General features: G+C 45.8%; 1 protein-coding gene across 2 annotated transcripts; it reads right to left on the minus strand.

Annotated features, from left to right (window-relative positions):
* Positions 1 to 13534: 13534 nt before the first annotated feature.
* Positions 13535 to 17832, minus strand: LOC110078878 (G1/S-specific cyclin-D3). 2 transcript variants are annotated; one of them, XM_078382681.1, is made up of 5 exons: positions 17509 to 17832; positions 15786 to 16001; positions 15385 to 15544; positions 14671 to 14813; positions 13535 to 14278 (listed from the first exon to the last, which is right to left on the minus strand). In XM_078382681.1, the coding sequence occupies exons 2-5, from the start codon at positions 15954 to 15956 to the stop codon at positions 14159 to 14161; spliced, it is 594 nt and encodes a 197-aa protein (XP_078238807.1). In that variant the 5' UTR covers positions 15957 to 16001; positions 17509 to 17832; the 3' UTR covers positions 13535 to 14158. The 2 variants fall into 2 exon arrangements, with proteins under 2 accessions (XP_078238807.1, XP_020649117.3); XM_020793458.3 differs by lacking the exon at positions 17509 to 17832 and adding an exon at positions 16949 to 17093.
* Between the last annotated feature and the right edge of the window lie 279 nt (positions 17833 to 18111).

The following is an 18111-nucleotide window of genomic DNA, read 5'->3' on the forward strand; positions in this document are numbered from 1 at the left end:
GGCAAGCTCAGAGCACATTTGAAAATGCTTCCCTTGCCACACAGGATTATGGGATCTGTAATCCCCGCTCCCACCCACCCGTAAATTCCAAGCTATGATACTCTCCCAGTGCTAGGGGTGGTGTAAGATTCAACAGGTAGTCCCGTCGGTTTCTGTGCCCGGAGTAGGAAAAGCGAGGGCCCTTCTTCTTCTTTACTTCAGGCATCAACATGTCTTGAGCACCCTGTTTGTGGCACACACACACACCCTGCAGCATCTGTGCGCAAAGAGAAAGACCGGAGGTTTTTGCTTAGGCTGACCTCATTCCTTCCAGGAAGGAGAAACGCATCTGTGACTGCTCGGATCACACGGACTCTCCCACCCAAAAAAAGAAGGGAGGGGAGGGTAGGCCTCTGCCCCCTGGCATCGTTCCCCACAGCCAGCCTTTTGTTGTCTCTGCTGCAGATGGTGCCGGAGGGGTGTGCCGGACCCCGGGGGGGGGGGGAGGAGATGCATTGCTGCAGGGCGCACAATCGGTTCCTTCTCATGGTGCAAACCCGTGTGAAGTGGGGCCTCCGCCCGCCCGCAAGGGTCTGCTGGATTCCGAAGAATGCGGCAGCGCCTACGCGCCAGTCACAATGCCCGGCTGAGAGATGCAGCCCCCTCCGTAGCCGAGGGTAGGTGAGAAGGAGCTTTGGAAAAAGAAAAGGCATGTTCTTTCCTATAAAAACAAAAACAAGGGCCAGGGTGGTAGACAGGGCAGAGTCCGGCTGGGGGAGTCTGATATTAATTGCAAAAAAGTAATTACCCAAACCTCTAGGGATTGGAGCAGGGAGTTCCAGGGGGTAGTCCCCAATGAGCCAGGATGTGTCCCTAGATGAATTCAAACCTGTGGCTCTAAATCTGGACTACCTCACAGAGTTGTTCTAAATATAATGTGATAAAGAGGACAGCTGTATGCGCTGCTTTGGGACAAAAGTGGGATATAAATGCAACGAATAAATGAGAGAAATAAAGAAGCAGCAGAAGCAGCACGCATTGCCTTGGCTTTAAAGTGTGGCTAGCGAACATGCGGCCTCCAAAAGTTATAGCATTACCGCTCCCGTCATCCCACGTCACTCAAAACAAATCCCCATCTGTGTGTGTTTTGCACCAGCCACTGGTGGTAGGATTTGGAGATTTTGAATAAAAACAAAAACAACCCCCCCTCTGCCCCCAGTCCAAAAAAATATTTTCTCCAAGCATGAATTCCATCTGCCTGGCCCTGATTTAGATCACGGCTTTTTCTTGGCTCAGGAAGTGGTGACCCGTGACCTCTGCAGATGCCAGGCTGCTCGAAAGACGACAAGAGACCAGTTGAAACAAGCTCCCACTCCTTATGGTGGTTTGACCTTCCCGTCTGGCCAGGGATTGTAGGTCTGGTCCTTCTGCAAAGGGAGGCCATTGGGCATCTTCCTTGTTTCTTTTGGCTAGTTTGCGGCCACTCAGACATGCCTCGGTAAACCACTTGCTCCCTTTCTCAGACAGAATACGGGTCTGAGATATGTTCCTTAGACCACGCTCAGCTCCCCTGGTCCGTCTTTCTGTGCTTCTTATTGCTGGCTGGCCATCGAGGGCTGCTCTCTCTTGCTGGGGGCAAGCAGTGCCACCAAAGCAGAAAGCAAAGCCTGGAAATCAAGGCTAAACCCACATGCCCTCTGTTTGCATTGCTCACTGGGCCCGGGGTGGAGGGAAGTCCCAGAAAATAATGCCACCAGCTGCAATGGCAAGTCGAGGATGCAAAGGTGATGAAATTGTTGTTGTTTAGTTATTAAGTCATGTCCGACTCTTTGTGACCCCATGGACCAGGCTTGAATTTTGCTATAAGAAGCTGATGATCAGAGCTACAATCAGCTCCAGGTCTTGTTTTTGCTGACTGTATAGAGCCTCTCCATCTTTGGCTGCAGAGAATATAATCAATCTGATTTCGGAATTGCCCATCTGGTGATGTCCATGTGTAGAGTCGCCTCTTGTGTTGTTGGAAAAGAGTGTTTGTGATGACCAGCTTGTTCTCTTGACAAAGCTCTATCAGCCTTTGCCTTGCTTCGTTTTGAACTCCAAGGCCAAATTTATCTTTTGTTCCTTTTATCTCTTGACTCCCTGCTTTAGCATTCTAGTCCCCTAGAATGAGAAGAATATCTTTCTTTGGGGGTCAGTTCTAGAAGGTGTTGTCAGTTGTCACAGAATTGGTCAATTTCAGCCTCTTCAGCATCGGTGGTTGGTGCATGAACTTGGATCACTGTGATGTTGAAAGGTCTGCCTTGGATTCTTATTGACATCATTCTTGAGATAATATCCCAGTGCAGGTGGTGAAATAACTCCCGAAGAAGTCCAAAAGAGCATCGCAGAATGGACGAATCCTCAACGCCACTATCTCTTCATGGGAAAAATAATAATTTTCTTGCTTCAGTATGCTTTCTACAAACATCTTCTTCTGCAATTCTGCATCTACTGTCTTGAAATACTATTTTGCACACAGCTGTAACTGAAGGGTCATAATCCAGAACCATGTTTCTCAGCCAGAGACACTTTACATCCCATTCAATCGCTCTACCCCACAACCTATGGTCCCACCATGATGAAGACAAAAAGAGCATTTGTTTTGGCCTGTATGTGTTTACATTCTATCTATTTATCAAGTCGGTTCTGTTTTAAAGACATGCACATTCCTGCAGTACTGCTGGGAACAAACACAAGCAAACAAAATTAATGTTTCCATTATTAGAATGGAGAGCCATAATTCCATTCGCCTATTTGCAGAAGGAAGCGGGGTTGAGAAAGAAGGATTTCTTAGCAATAGTTCCAAAAATCTTGACCCTGGCTACTTTTATCTTCCATATATACCACTAGTTGATACCATTAATATAAAAGGGCCCTTATTTTATTTTATTTCCCACCTATCTCCCACAAATGGGATTCAAAGAGACACATAACGGCTCTAACAGGGCCCTAACAGATTTTGACGCTCACCATTTCCACGACACCCACCCTAATTGCTGTTTTTGAGTCCCATTCCAGGTTTTTCCTAATATAGATAGAGGCTCCATCATTTTAAAACATGTTACTGCCAAGTGGCTCTTCCCTCCAGATTAAATTACTAAAACGGTGCCAGTTCCCATCCGCTGAGGGCATGGGATGAGCTGCAGAGGGTATGACACCATGAGATTCTATGAGCTCAGAGAGTTGGGAGAAAAATAGAGATCTTTAAAAAGCTTCGTGGGGCCTGGCATTCATCCCGCTCTCCTCCTTTTTCCTTTGGATAAAAGTACGTCAGGGTCCATTCAAAGATGAGGCCAAATACATGAGCATCTACGCCATTGGGGGTGGACAAAGTGTGACCTGTGCTCCCCCCTCCCCAAACTTTGCCATTTTCAAAAGCAAAACAAAAACCCAGTTTTGCAGTCCAAAAAGGAGAATCACGACCTCACGCACATTGCACACATTTTTCCTAGCTTACATAGTAACCCATGGAGCAAGTTAAACAGAATTATAGCCATCCCTCTACAGTATGTTCTCCAGCTACTTCCCATCAGGGGAGACCCATTGAGTTTACTGTTTCAGCCTTTCGGCTAAAATTAAGGTTAAGGTTCTAGTCCTCATGATTTTGAATGAAGGGCTAAATTACACCAAAACAGAGGAAGCTATTTTATGATGAATCAGTCCCTTGGCCCATAGCTCACTAGTCTCCACACTATTGTTTATTTGAAGAGTGTGTTTTTGGAGGGGGCTCTACTCAGTTATGGTGTGGATTTCGAACCTGGTACCATCTTTATATAAAGGAGATCTCTTGTCCAACTTGTCACGTCGCTTTGGCATAGACAAGGAAATGGGGATGGTTAAAAATTTTAATTTTCTATCTTCAAGTCGGTCTAATTTTTGCATGGTTGCCTTAAAAAAAATGCCAGAACAGTTTTCTGCCCTTTGAAAAAGCAAAATATAATTACAGCTTTGACTATGTGTCTATCACTGACTGGCTTTAATGTCATCGGAGGAAAGTCACTGCCTGTAATCTTGGCCTTCCCTCACACTGGCACTATCGGATATGGGCAAAAGAATAATACAACAATAAATTAAAAATATGCCAGGCCACATTCTGAAGACCTATGAGGCATCAATTCTGTTGGGGGACAAACAAGGCCACCATTTTGTTAAAGGCACACGCCACTGTTGTAATGTTGAGGGCATAAGCAGCAGCCATTTCGCTGAGAATGAGAGGCCGCCATTTTCATGAAGGTGGCCCATCAAGGTCCATTTTGTTGAGAGCATAAGAGGCAGCCATTTGGCTGAAGGTCCCTAAAGACCCATTTTCTGGTAGGCACACGAGGCAGCCATTTTGTTGACAGCATGAGTGGCAGTCACTTTTGTCGAAGGCACATGCCACATTATACTGTTGAGGGGATAAGCGGCGGCCATTTTGCTGAGAGGCCGAGAGGCACCCATTTTCATAATAAAGGCATATAAAGACACATTTTGTTGAAGGCACTTGAGGTCTGTTGAGGGCATGAGTTGCAGCCATTTTATTTAAGCTGAGCAGAGCAGTCTAGTTAGTGGCAATCAATGCCTGGGCGGCAGACCACGCCATTTTAGCTCTTAAATTCCATGAGGGAAGACAAGTGAGATATAAATGTTAACAAATACACCATATATTTTATAAGCCCTTAGGTTTCAAGTCTACCACTGCATTGAACTGGGAAAAGGTCAGATTACTTCAACTGAAGTCTAACTTCTTCACCTATTCAAGGCCGAGGCCCCTCCTCAGGTGAGGGAAGTTTTTTGACAGACGGAAAGGGTGAAATCTCAAACAATCTCCAGAAATTGGCTTTTATCCTCCCCAGTTTGGAAGATACTCCAAAAATCAGCCAGGTTTTGGGTTTTGTTTTGAAGCTGGCAACGGAAAACTTGGATGCCCACACAATTCAGAAATGTGGGTTTTTTTAAAGTACCTCTCCCAGAATCCCCAGCCACCATGCCTTCAGAAAGAGGAAAATGGTGGCCATGAAGAAGAAAAAAATAACTTAGGTCCTATTTTTTTGCTGACCTTCTAGAAAACCTGATCCTATTTTGGGAAGGGGTTGCTCTCCTTCCAAGGAAAAACCCACACAATGCTTTGTGAGGAACCAAAATGCTGATCTTTGTAATGTTTTAATGGCAGAAGAGAACCGAAGCCACAAATTGTCGATTGCGTGGTTAAGTAAGACAACAACCAACATAATATCAAAGGGTCTGTGACTAAGAGGCACAAAACAATGTGTGCGATTGTAACAAACTGCAACAACAAAAGTGAAAACAAACCGTCGGGTTCTCTAGAAAGGGGGAAATCGCTCAGAAACAAGGTTGTTTGCCCACTACAAGTGTGTGAAGCGTTCTCCTGAGAATGTGCAGAATACTGCTCCCTTGCAAACTTATTTTCCCACTTTGCTCACACTACAAATAAATAAGGCTAAGACCAAGTTCATCTATACTGTAGTATTCCATATTACTCTGTGTGGATGTGAAATCTGGACAATGAAGAAAGCCAATAGTGAGGGGAAATAAACACCCTAATTTATATGAAATATAGCTGATGCATTGTATGGACTGCCAGAAAGTGAAATAAAAGAGTTAAAATCAAGCCCGAACTCTTGCTAAAAGCTAAAATGTGCAAACTGAAGCTATCAGACTTTTGACATAACACAAAAAGAGAAGACTCTCTGGAAAAGATCATCACGCTAGGAAAAGAGGATGTCCTAATGTGAGACGGTCTGATCTGGCACAGGAACCACAGCCTCCAGTTTGCAAGACCTGAGCACGCATGCCGAGTGCAGAGAGAAGCAGCAGCAGGTAGGGAAATTTCTAATCAAGAAATGGGAAACAAACGTCTGGTCCTGAACTTAGTTGTGGGCTGCATGCATGAATTGTAAACCGCCCGGAGAGTGCTTGTAGCGCTATGGGGCGGTATATAAGTCAAATAAATAAATAAATAAATAAATGGGTAAGAGTGTACAAGTGTAGGAATGAATGAATGAATGAGTATAGGAGGGTCTGAACAAAAGTTTGCTTGACTCCTCCCACCTTTGCACTGCCATGCTTTCTCCCCCACTCAATTAAACTTAACAAAAATGTGCCTAATAAAAGGTGTATGCCCTAGCCCAAAATGCATGTTTTCAATGGCAATCAAGGCCTGAGAGAGTCAAGCACACCTCAATGGAAGGACAATTACCCTGTTTCCCCGAAAATAAGACAGGGTCTTATATTAATTTTTGCTCCAAAAATGCATTAGGGCTTATTTTCAGGGGATGTTTTTTTTTTTTCATGTACAACAATCTACAGTACATTTGTTCAAATACAGTCATGTCATCTTCTGGTTGCTGCACAATGGTGGACGGTGGGGTTTCACTTAACTGGGGCTTATTTTCGGGGAAACAGGGTAGTAAGGAAATCACATCTCCCTGCAAGTAGTGGCATGAAATCTCTCTGTTCTAACTAACCTCCCAGCCCCGCTGGCTTGCCCCCACCTTTACCTTGCAAGGAAAAATCAGCCAGGCCCAGCTTCCTAGGCATAAATGCCTCTTGCCTCGCGACCAGCCAGAAGTTAATTGCCTTCCCCTCATTAAGATGGGAAAGGATTTGACTCTTGATTCTAATTCACACAAGCAGGACTCCAAGATGTTAAGCCAAGGTTAGCACCACATGCACACGAGGGCAGCGAGTTTTCTTCTGCCCATTAATTTAAAACACTTGTTAATACTGCCCTGCCACCTCTTACATCCAAGAAGGCTTATGAAAAGAAATAAAAAGTGTAAATAAAAGTGTAAATAAAAATAGCATGAAAAAAAGAGAACAAAAAGGCACAAAATAAAAAAAACACCCAAAAGCAGTGGAGTCAATATGGTTCAATTGCGTTTGAAAGCATCAGAAAAATGGAACAATTATGCTTATAATCAACGTTGCTATCCTGCCTTTCCTCTGGTGAACTCAAGACAACAAACAGTACATGGCTCTCCTCCCTTCCACATTATGCACAAAACCCCTGCAAGGTAGGTCAGCTTGGGAAAGAAGAAGTGGCCCAAGGTCACCCAAGAATTTCATGGTCATTTCCGGTCTGCAAGGAGGGAGTGAGCTCACCCTCTCGCAGACTTTCCTGGGAGCCCGATGCCCTTTGATGGAGAAAGGGCCCCATTGTCTCCCCTACTGACTTGAGCCATACATGGCCCTTCAGGAGGCGAGACATTGCCAGTTGGCAAAGACGGATACACGCAATGCCCACTCCCTGGTGTGGACTAAAAGAGGCCAGCTTTTGTTCTCTGCCAGACTCACAACTGCTTCACACATTCCTGACACAACCTTCTCGTGGTGCTAGTTGGAACAGTAGTGTTAGCTATGCACAGTGTTTAAAAGCAAGTTAGCATCTTTAATCATAAGAGAGCAAGGTGGACTCGGGGTGTTCAGGCGCAACATGCATTGTCTGTCTTGGGATTCTGAGGCTTTTTGTGCCTATAGAGTGCAACAAGCTAGTAGCATTTATTTAGGTCAGCACAAAACTGATCATCTATTAATGTGCAAAACTAATTTGTGGATAAAGCAGAGAGGAAACAATGTTCTAAACTCTTTTACAGAAGCCCCTAGCTTCCAGTCTTGCAAGTCTGAAAACTAGTAGGAGGTGACATCAAAAAGAGAGAAAAAAAAGAAAGTGTTAAGAGTACCAATCTAAATAGATCTCGGAAATCAGGGAAAACACCCCCAGCCATCTACCTACCTACTGTACCCTCCATTTAGGCAAATCACTTCCTAACATGTTTGTGGTCTGTTCCAAAAAAAGTCAGACCCAAACTTAATGGTTGGAAAGATGGAGGCAAAGGCCTAGAAAACTGTGCCTAGTGAAGGTTCTTGGATGTGGAACCCTTTCCTGGTGTGGCAGTGATCTTAGCCCCAAGTGGTTACAACCCCCACCAACCCCCCAGTCACAGTCAAACAAATATCAAAGGCTCTTGGTTGGGGAAAGCCATTGTCAGGATGGCCTTTGTTTTTCTTCATAGTTCAGCATCCTTTTTGCAAATGCAAGATGTAAGCTAAATATCAAGGCAGCCTGCAGCTTCCTTGGATGAAGTCATCTCCGATGCTCCAGGTGCAAAGCTGACCCAATGCAAGCAGGCTGTGAACAGCAGGGGCTTCCTCCTTAATGTAGTATCCCCTGACCTGCAGTTTTGTCTCTTGCTGTTCTGCGCGCGCACACACATACATAAAGGACAAGATCCTGGGAGTTGAAGCTGTGGCTCTTGTTCCACATGATCTCTCAAGCACTTTTCATTAGCAAGTGAACATATTTATTTTTAAAGGTAGGGGTGGGAAGACTGTAGCCATGGCTATTTTTGCATTCCCCATACCACAGTACAGTAATTCCTTTTTTTCAATCATAAAATGGTTTTTTCTGCTTCTGAGGCATCCATGTATTTGTATGGAACGGGGGTCACAGTCCCTGAAACTCCCAAACAGAAATGGCAGTCCAGCCACTTTTTTAATTTCCTTATTTTTTCCCCCTAACTTTTTTATTTGTTTGTTTTTTGGGGGTATTCCCAGCCTTGCTGCAGCCTGTAGCATGTGCATGGGTGTGTGTGTGTGTGTGTGAAAATGAGGCTCTAAGACCCTACTTTAAGAAAACTCAAGGAAGCAACGCTCTGCATTTATTTACTAGTTTCTAGGAGTGCCTTCCTTGCTTGCAGACATGCCTTCCTTCACTAGGTAGGGGGAGGAGCAGGAAGAACTGGGAAGTCACCTCAGAAAAGGAAGGAAGGAAGCCGAAGAGTAGCAAACTATGTGGAGTGCTGGAAAAGACAAGATACAGAAACACAACTAACTTTCTTCCTTCCACTCTCCTCTACCACTACAATCACATGCTGAGTGCATTACAGCTCTATTCCATCATCTGCACCACAGGGAAGGAGTCTGGATTGCTACTTATTTTGAGAAACTGAAATCAGCCAGAGTTTTATTTATACTGTATTGTGTATTTTTATGTGTATATAATCTGCTGCCCAAACAAACACCACAAATATAAACAGCTTTTTGGACTTGACCAACAGTAGATAGGGTGAGATTCTGCTATTCTGCTTAAGCCTTCAAGTTTCGTTGCACTCCAGGGACCTGTCTTTACCCTCACTAGCTGCTTTTGTTTGCTACCTAGGCTCTATATTTAAGGAAGAGGTCTTTAAACGGACCCTTTCCCCAGTTATATGGGAATCTGCAACTTAAAGCAAGAGGAGGGCTGAGTCAGACCTCCGGAGACCAGCAGTGGCTCCAGTTAAATGCTGTGCAGAGTTAGTGGCGACCAAGGACAGCTTGCCATTGTCCCCAGGGAAAGCTGATGGGGGACGGAAAACAGTTTAAGCAGCCTAGTCACAAGACTCGATCTTGCAAATACAAAGAGCAAGTGAAGCTATCCTTGGATTGTCATCTCATCATGAAACCCCTTGGGGTGAACACAGTCAGTTACTCTGCCACAGCATAGTCTACTTATGCATTCCCTTCTGGATTACTTCCATACCACACTTCCCCTTACCCACAGAAGGGCCCTTCTCTCCACAGAAGCAAGGGACACTGAAAAAGTATCTGTCTTAGCATCTCTCCATCTCCACAGACATCTCAGCAACAGCTGGAATTGAGAGGTCAGCTTCTAACTAGAGGAAGGACTGAAAACTCTGCAGTTCATTCACTGGCATTTGATGGTAAAACTCACAGAAACTCATATATGCGAGGTTTAAAACCACTTTGCTTCACCTCAACTGAAGGAGAAGGCTAATTTGCATTACAAATGCCCCAGTCTCTTCCACCTTCCTTTCTGCGTGCCTTCTTCAAAGACAAAAATACTCCTGATCCTTCCGGTCATTTGAGAGGGATGGATGTTATCCAAAGCAGCTTGAATCAGAGACCACATCCTTTGCCCCCGGGATGCCAACCAGCCAGCCTGCATGCTTCAGGAATCTGTCTTGATTCATGGGGATTTTCACAAACTCCACTAGAAGATTCTCGACTTGGAGGACTGCTGCCAGGCTCAGGCAGAAAGCACTTTGATGTCTCTCTCCTCCCACCTCCATATCTCTGAACTTGGCAGAGCAGAAGCCTAAGCATCCTCCGCCCAGATTTGGAAAAGTTCCTCTGTAAACTCATTTGCTAGTCGTCTCAACTCAAGGAGACCCACTGAATCAATTGTTGAGAGAACATTTATGTAAACGCCATTGACTCACTGGTTCTGTTCCAGTTGGGACTAGCAATGTGATTTATACTGTGAACACACTGATACTGTCTGATTTGGGAAGCTAAATAGGGGCACAGCTGGTCATTCCTGGCATGGGAAGGGCTTTCAACAGATCCCTGAATATCAGCAGTGGCATTCTGAGGAGAGCAAGGAGGACTGTCAGAGAAGAATGGGAAAGTGTACGATGTTTATGGCTTGTGCTCCATAGAGAGGGAAGGAAGGAAGCCCCCTTTACCAGAAGAAGGCAGAGGGCTCACCTCAGAGGCCTAAGAGGGGTGAGGCTGAGGATGTGCAAAGATTCCCTTCCCACTGAAGAAGAGCAGCAATTTGGCCTCGGCTGCAGTACCCGCTGGGCCAGTCTGGGCAGGCGGCCGAGGGTAACACCTGCTCCAGCGTTTTCCTGTGGTGAGAAGCCAGCCCTCCTGCATCACTGAGCCCACATTCTCCACGCATTTGAATTCCTCAGAGGAGCAAAGACGAGGCGGCACCTGATGGAATCGGAGGATGGCTCCGGACCAGGCCAGCGTCCATTTGCAGCCGAGTGTGGAAGAATTCCTTTTTTTGCCCTTCGATTCCCAGAACACTCCCTCGCTGGTTCATGTGAGCAAGGCAGGAGGCATGACATCCTTAGGTCAAAGGCACAAAACTGACGAGTACTTTTGCTAAAAATGGACATCTGTAGAAATTATACATGAGGACAATCGTACTTGCATGGGCCCCACAGAACTGAGAATGCAGCAAGCCTGCAGTGGTCTGAAGTGGGTTTTGAGGGAGTCCCTGTAGATCGGATGGGCAGTCTGGGTGCCTGGGGGCAGGATCCATAGGCTTTGGAGATCCTTCCTGTTCCATGAGATCACGGTCCCCAAGTATGGGGGAGCCACCAAGACCTGGGCACAAGACAGGTACTGCCCCCTTTTTCCTTATCGGCTAAAGTACAAATGGGAGACAGAGTCTCAAGATGTATAACAATATTGACAACACAGACTTCCATGGGACCGATTGCTCTGAACCAGTTGGAGATTGCCTAGCACACCCATGCAACATCTGTTTCAGATTCTCTATCTCTCTGTGTCTGATGGCAACCCATTTATTTATGGAATTGGCATTTCCCCTGAGAAAAAGGGATTAAGGCCATGGACCATCTTCAGTTACACAGAGAAAAACAAACAAGTGTTGCTCTCTGCTAGGCCTGCCCCAGCCAGGATAGTGCTTGGAGTGAAGCTCCCCTGGCAATTAGTCTGCCAGAGATGAAATGGCCAGATTTTTGAAGCAGTATCTCCCACCTACTCCAAACCAGACAGACCCCTTTTCACTCACAAGAAAGATCTGCCAGCCTCCAAAACTCTCATGCCTCAGCGGAGGCTCACACGAGCACTGCAGGACAATTCAGCTGATCTCTGGGAACAGAGAGTCTTTTCTGAACATGGAAACAGCAGGCCTGCAGGTCAGCTGTTTGAGATACAAAAAAAAGTCTTGAAAACAATTCACATCGTGTGCCCTTGGGGCTTCCATGTTACCCTCCCTGCAGTCAGACAGAAAAATCCTTTTGCGACTTGCCGTCATTCTCCCGGATGGGCTAGCTCTGTACATAGGTTACCTCGCTTGTCTGCTATTGCAACCACAGGATCGAGTCTCTCAAAGGAACAGTCACAGCGCCATGACACAGCAATTCGTTTGGATGCTCAGGATCGCAAGTTCAGATCCTGACATCCCCAGGAAAAGCCAGCAAACAAGCCAGCCTGAAATCCTGGAAAACTGTTCTCTGTCAGAACGGACAATACTGGGCTCAACAAATCAACACTCTCGACTCAGTAGCTATTTACCTCTATCCACACATATATCAAGTGCTGTTGGACTGCAACACCCATCATCCTTAACTGGCACCCCTAGTGGTGACTGATGATGGGAGTTTCAGTCTAAGAACATATGGAAGGCCACGGTTTCCCATCTCTGATTTAGACCCTACTCTGGAAGGAAAACCAGACGCTTCCTACTGCAATGACCAGAAAACATCCAGTTCACACAGGTCTCCTTCTTGCAAATAGCAACAAGGAAGCCCACAGCTCAGAAACTAGTAAGCAATGTAATGAGTGACGAGTGCTACCTGGTTCAGTTAGGTCTTCTTCAACTGTGCAGGACTGAGGGCTCCAGATACTTTGGACTACACCTCCCACATCTATCAGGTGTCAGGCTGGAGAAAACTGGTTCCTGCTAACTGCTGGCAGGTACAGATCGGAGCCATCCTTTGCTTGACCCTATGCTACCATGGTTGAAGCAACAGTGCTCTCTCGCTACTGCTGTCAGGTGGACAAACTAGGCAGGTAGTCAGGGATGCTGCAGTCCCTTCTTGCAATGTCCAGCTGGTTGCCTGGGTTCAAAATTAGCCTGAAGTTGGAATAAATACAGTATACATCTCTTGCTTCTACTGCCTTGCTGTTTTCAATTGCTTAGCTCTCTGGTGTCACCTACAGGGTAAATGTTGTAATTGCACCCTTACCGTAACTTTTAATACAGTGGTTCCCAACCTTGGGTCCTCAGATGTTCTTGGACTACAATTTCCAGAAATTCTACCTAGTGGTGAAGGCTTCTGGGAATTTTAGTCCAATAACATCTCAGGATCCAAAGTAGAAACTAACATACTGTAGCACGTAGTAGATTTAGACCCACATCTTTAGAGCCGCCTAGCGTGGCCTTGTAGGCCAGATGGGCGGGGTATAAATCAAATAAAATAAATAATCAGAACCCAAGTGTCCTGCCAAAAACGCCACTTGTTTTAAAATAATAGATTGGTGGGACCTCAGAATGGACACAGCTTCAATCTAAGAAAGAGCCATCGCAATGGCTTAAAGATTATTTTAATAGAAAGAGGAAGTAAGTGTAGTGTACTAAGTAGAGTTTCGGGAATAGATTCAGTAGATCAGCACTGAAATCCTTACTCACAAGGAACGCACAGGGTGATCTTGGGACACTTACACTCACTCAGCCTGACCTACCTCAAAGGGTTGCAGTAACTCAAACTGTGTAAGATACTGCACTGCACACTTAACACTGCAATCATAGATTCAAAAAAAACTATGACATTATGCCATTAATTTACACATTTATCCCACAACATTTTTGTCTATTGAATAAAAAGAATGCTGGCCGTAGCATTTAGCTATGAATTAGCTAAATGAATTAGTAACATGAATTAGCTATGACCAACCAATAAATTTCACCAATCATTCTTACAATGTGGCTGTATGTAAGGGATACACTCTTTCTTCCTCATAAACTACCAAGTACTTCAAAAGGCTTAACTTTATTTTAACTCTACATTTGTTTTTAACGCCAACATTAATTTTGCTTCCAGATAATACATTCTATGAAATTTGATTTATACCGGTGAAACCTTTGATACCCATAGTTGATTTCAGTATCTGAGACTTTATAGCAGATATTTAATAATGGTTCTCCACCCACCTCCAGTTGAATGTTACTTCTGTCCTCTTAGAAAGCATTTTTGACTTCTTAAGACAAAAATAAAAGTGAAATGTTTTAAATTTACAGCAAAGGGGTTACAATAAAATAATGTAGTTCTGGATTAGAGGGAATTAATGAGATAACGCTCATCTATAGAACAGCACTTAAAATCTGAATTGCAGTGTATGTCACTAACAATGTTCCACATTATGGTGGAAGGGTACTTTCTTGGGGGCGGGAAATATTTAGCAGCCTTCCCCAAGACTGGACCCTCTGAAACTGTTTGACTATATACCCCATCATCCATGATCACCATGGTTCCTGTGGATCATGGGAGTTGTCTTTTGAACATTCAGAAGGATGCTGAGGTTGACGAAGAATAATTTTAGTCAGTTTCCATGTTTTTGACTTTAGTCTGCAATGTACGACCATCTGAGGCTGCGGCGGTCACACTGATTTCCTGGTTGCCTCAGAAGGACCAGGTTCTTGCTGAGAGCAGCGTGGATGTTTCAGGTTCTTTGCCACAGCGGCAGCCTCAATGCTCTCCTGACAAACTTTCAGGCAACCCTGAGGGAAGAAGGACAAGAGTAACAGCTACTGTGCAAAATGTGATCCTTTCACTTACAGGAAAGTGTCTGTGGCCAAGAGGTTGCAACCAGGAGGCTGGGACAGCTGCCAACATGCCCTGGCCCCTAGCATGGCATGAGGTATTCCAGCAGTTGTAGTTTAGACAACTAACTTTCCCCGTTTTCGGTCTTAGCAACATTCCCTTTCCACAATAAACCTTCCTTCCTGCCGGACACAGCATGCCATTCAGCACAGAACCCGCAAAATGCACCGAGACAGCCCTATGGGGAATGTGGCAGCTACAAAGCCCTCAACAGCCTTGCCCTAAATCAAGCAGCAGCCAGGTCTACGTGTCCCAGTTACAACTTCTGCTCTGCAGCACCCATACTCACCACGTCTGTGCCGGTAATGCCAGCAAGCATTTCCAAGAGCACTTTGCCAGAAAGAAAGTCTGAGGGTGCCAAGAGGGCAAGGGCTGCCACAGCGATACTGCCCGCTGCAATCATGGATGGCAGATACAGAGCAAATGTGTGATCTGAAAACACCGAGAGAGACACAGCAGAAGAGAAAGAAACTAGCTCAGATTGGTTCATAGTTAACCTCTCTTTGGAAGAAGAAAACACAGCGGCAGAAATTGGAAGCAGTGCTAATACTAACACATTTAGAAGGATCATTGGCCCTGACAAGAGAACATGATGGGTTGATCTATGAACTATAGGCTGTATCCTTATTTTATGCAAACAGTAACTTTAGCAAAAAGGCCGTGTTGTGGTAGCTAGAAACTTCTGTGAGTTTATGGCATGGGCCCCTAGCCTCTCTTTAATTTGCCAGGTAGCAGAGTTTTTGCTGTTACCGTTCATCTCCCAACACAAGATGTTTACAAATAATAGGGTTTTTTAGACATTTGTCCTATATGCATCATCCTTGGTTTTTGAGACAAAAACCTATAACTAAGGACGTTGATATCAGTGGGAGAGACGTTTCAACCTCAATGGATCCGTTGGCAATATTAGTTTTGCAAAACTACAAATTAAACCTGGAGCCATCACCTTCCATCACACAACCCTCTCTCCCATTCTTCCAAATAAAAGCCCCTTGTGCAATACCTGTGGCGCACAAGGCAATGAAAGTCTGTGCATGCTTCTTGACGGGGTCCACCTTCTGTTGAGGTAGCGGAAGCTGGTGGAGAACGAGGTCGAGGAAATCATTTGGAATCACAGACGCCAGGTCCCAATTTAATTTCTCTACAACTAAACGCTCCCAGTCCTGGGGAAAAAGAAGAAACTACTATGTTATATGAAGCAGAAATCTGTATTGTTAACAGCCTTTCATTCACTAGAAATTACCACCACTGTACCTAAGAAGGGCAGAAGCTAGATCTTGATTTGATGATTATTTTCTAAAATGAAAGAGGGATGGGGAAAAATACTGGGGAAACTCAGAAGCCTATATGTGACACCCCCAAACGCTCTTCCTTACTGTTGCTAGAGAGGCATAAACCGCTTACCAAAACTTGCTGTGGCGCGATGGAATTGTCTGTGTAAATGCAGAGCTTCTCCACCGTTAAAGGCACCATCTCTCGCAGCTTGGAAGCCAGCAGCATACAGACCGTTCCCAGAAGTTGTAAATGATTTCTGGGCATGGGCACCAGAGACAGGTAGCGGTCCACGTAACTCATGGCCAAGGGAAAAACCTCCTCCTCACACTTCTGCTCCTCACATACCTAAGAAGGAAGGAAGGAAAGAAAGAAGGAAAGAGAATGTGTTTAGAAAGAAGGTGTGTACCCTCTACGCTCCCTGAGGGCTTAAAAAAAGGGGGGGAGAGAAAAAGAAAAAAGGCATTAAAGCAATTTTTAAAAGTGAAGAAAGACATGGGAGCTAAGCAGAAGATCTGGTGATCTAAGCAGCCTTCCTTTGCTACATTTACTATGAAAAAAAATGGAATCCCACTTTTTCTGCAAAATAGGGAGTGGTGTTTAATCACTTTCGGTTGCCATTTTTTAACAATCTTTGGAAGTCCTGCATTTTTTTAAAAATTGCTCAATGTGTTTTTTAAAAAATTGTCAGACTTTTCGGCTAAGACCGTGTCTTTCTGTCTGTCTCATGTCCTCCCCTTTCAGACTGGCATTCTGGACCTTAAAATGTGCACTGAATTGCAAGGACCTTCATTTATGGCCTTGATCTTCAACTTTTTTTTCCACGGAATGTATGCACTGCCCACCCCCCACATGAAAATCGCCCCGCATTTCAATCCTGATTGCATTTACCTAGAAGTAAGTTGCATTGAACTACGTTGAACGCACTTATAAGTAGACATGCCTCAGGACAGTATTTGCAAACTCTTTGGGCCCCAAACGACCTTTTGAGTTGTTTTGCTCGTTTTTGAGCGTCTTTGTGCATACCCACTAACGCAAAGCTCACTTCGCTCGGCCTCGATTTACTCTTGCGCAAATGAACACAGAATTGAGTCTCACTTTTATATATCTCTGCTTAGATTTACTGGTAGAAAAGGGCCACCGTGCCTCCATTTTGGCAGGCTACATTCTGTACGGACTAAGCTCCTACTTTTGAGTAGACAGCCATGGAAGGGTCATATTTTTTTTTCTCCAAGGCCCGCTGGGTTTACTGCGGAGTAGGGGAGGGGATCCAGAGGAGGAGAGAGGAGACAGACCTCCAGCATCCAGAAAGCCAGCATCTTCCGCATGTAAGGCTGGAGCTCCACCTGCCAGCCCGGGAAACAGGTCTCGGGGGCCCCGGAGCGCCCTTCGAGGCTGAGCAGGTGGCGGAGCGCCCGCGGGTGACGCAGCAGGGAAAGGTCCGGCGCGGCTCGCAGCGCCCCCGCGCCCCCCGCCAGGCTCTTCGGCCGCCGCCGCCGCCCCCGCCGCAGCCGCTCCTCCTCCTCTTCCTCCTCTTCCTCCTCCCGCTGCTGCTGCTGCCGAGAGCCGGGGAAGAACATCGCGGGGCAGGAGCCGGAGGCGACGAGGGGTGGGTGGCGGGGGCCGGATCCACGACCGGCACAGAGAAGCCAGGAAAAGAAGGGGGGAGGGGGAAGAGGAAGATGATGATGAAGAAGCCCGCGCGTGAAAGCGGCCCCTGGTGCAATAAGAGGGAGGCAAGAAAAAGGAGGGTGGCCATGGGCCGGGGCTGCTCTGCCTTTAGAGGAAGGGTTGGCGAGAGAAGGTGCGCGCCGATCTCTCCGCACAACAACCCCGCGAGGTCGGGTCTACATACCTCATCTCCTATCCCAGCGGCTCGGATCCTCTGCTTTCGGCATTCAAGACGGGTGTGGCTGCTGCCTTTCTTCCTCTCGAGCGAGGCTCTCAGGGGCGCACCTTCGCAAGTGTCAGATACAGTACATTCCCTCCGAGGGAAGCGTCCAGAGCACCCGGGTTGCCTACGGACAGTGCAAACCGGGATTCGGCCAAAATATTTCTCCCCTCCACCCCCAAGGATTGGGGTTTTTTTTAGTGGTTCAAGTTACTGTTTTTTTTTTAAAGGAAGAACGTGGGGGAAAAAAAGACATTGTATTTTGTTTCGTGACGGGCAATACGCATGCACTGTCGATGAAGAATAACACGTTTGTTATGCAAACACAGCATTTGCAAACTATTGGCTCTTTATTGTAGTTGTTCATTACTGCGGGGAAGCTCTGCAGCGTATTTTCTTTTGAAAATAACTTTTTCTTTTTCTTTTTTTAAGAGACATTTTTCTCCGCGGTTTGCGACGCCTGGAACTTCGCCCTTTCCCCACTAGCAGCAGGATCCTAAATACGGATCCTAAGCAATCATCCCGATTCGTTTAAAACTGCAAAGCCGAGCCTGGGCTTTGGAGAGG

The sequence above is a fragment of the Pogona vitticeps genome, chromosome ZW-PAR (assembly GCF_051106095.1).
Source record: "Pogona vitticeps strain Pit_001003342236 chromosome ZW-PAR, PviZW2.1, whole genome shotgun sequence".
Lineage (NCBI taxonomy): Eukaryota > Metazoa > Chordata > Lepidosauria > Squamata > Agamidae > Pogona > Pogona vitticeps.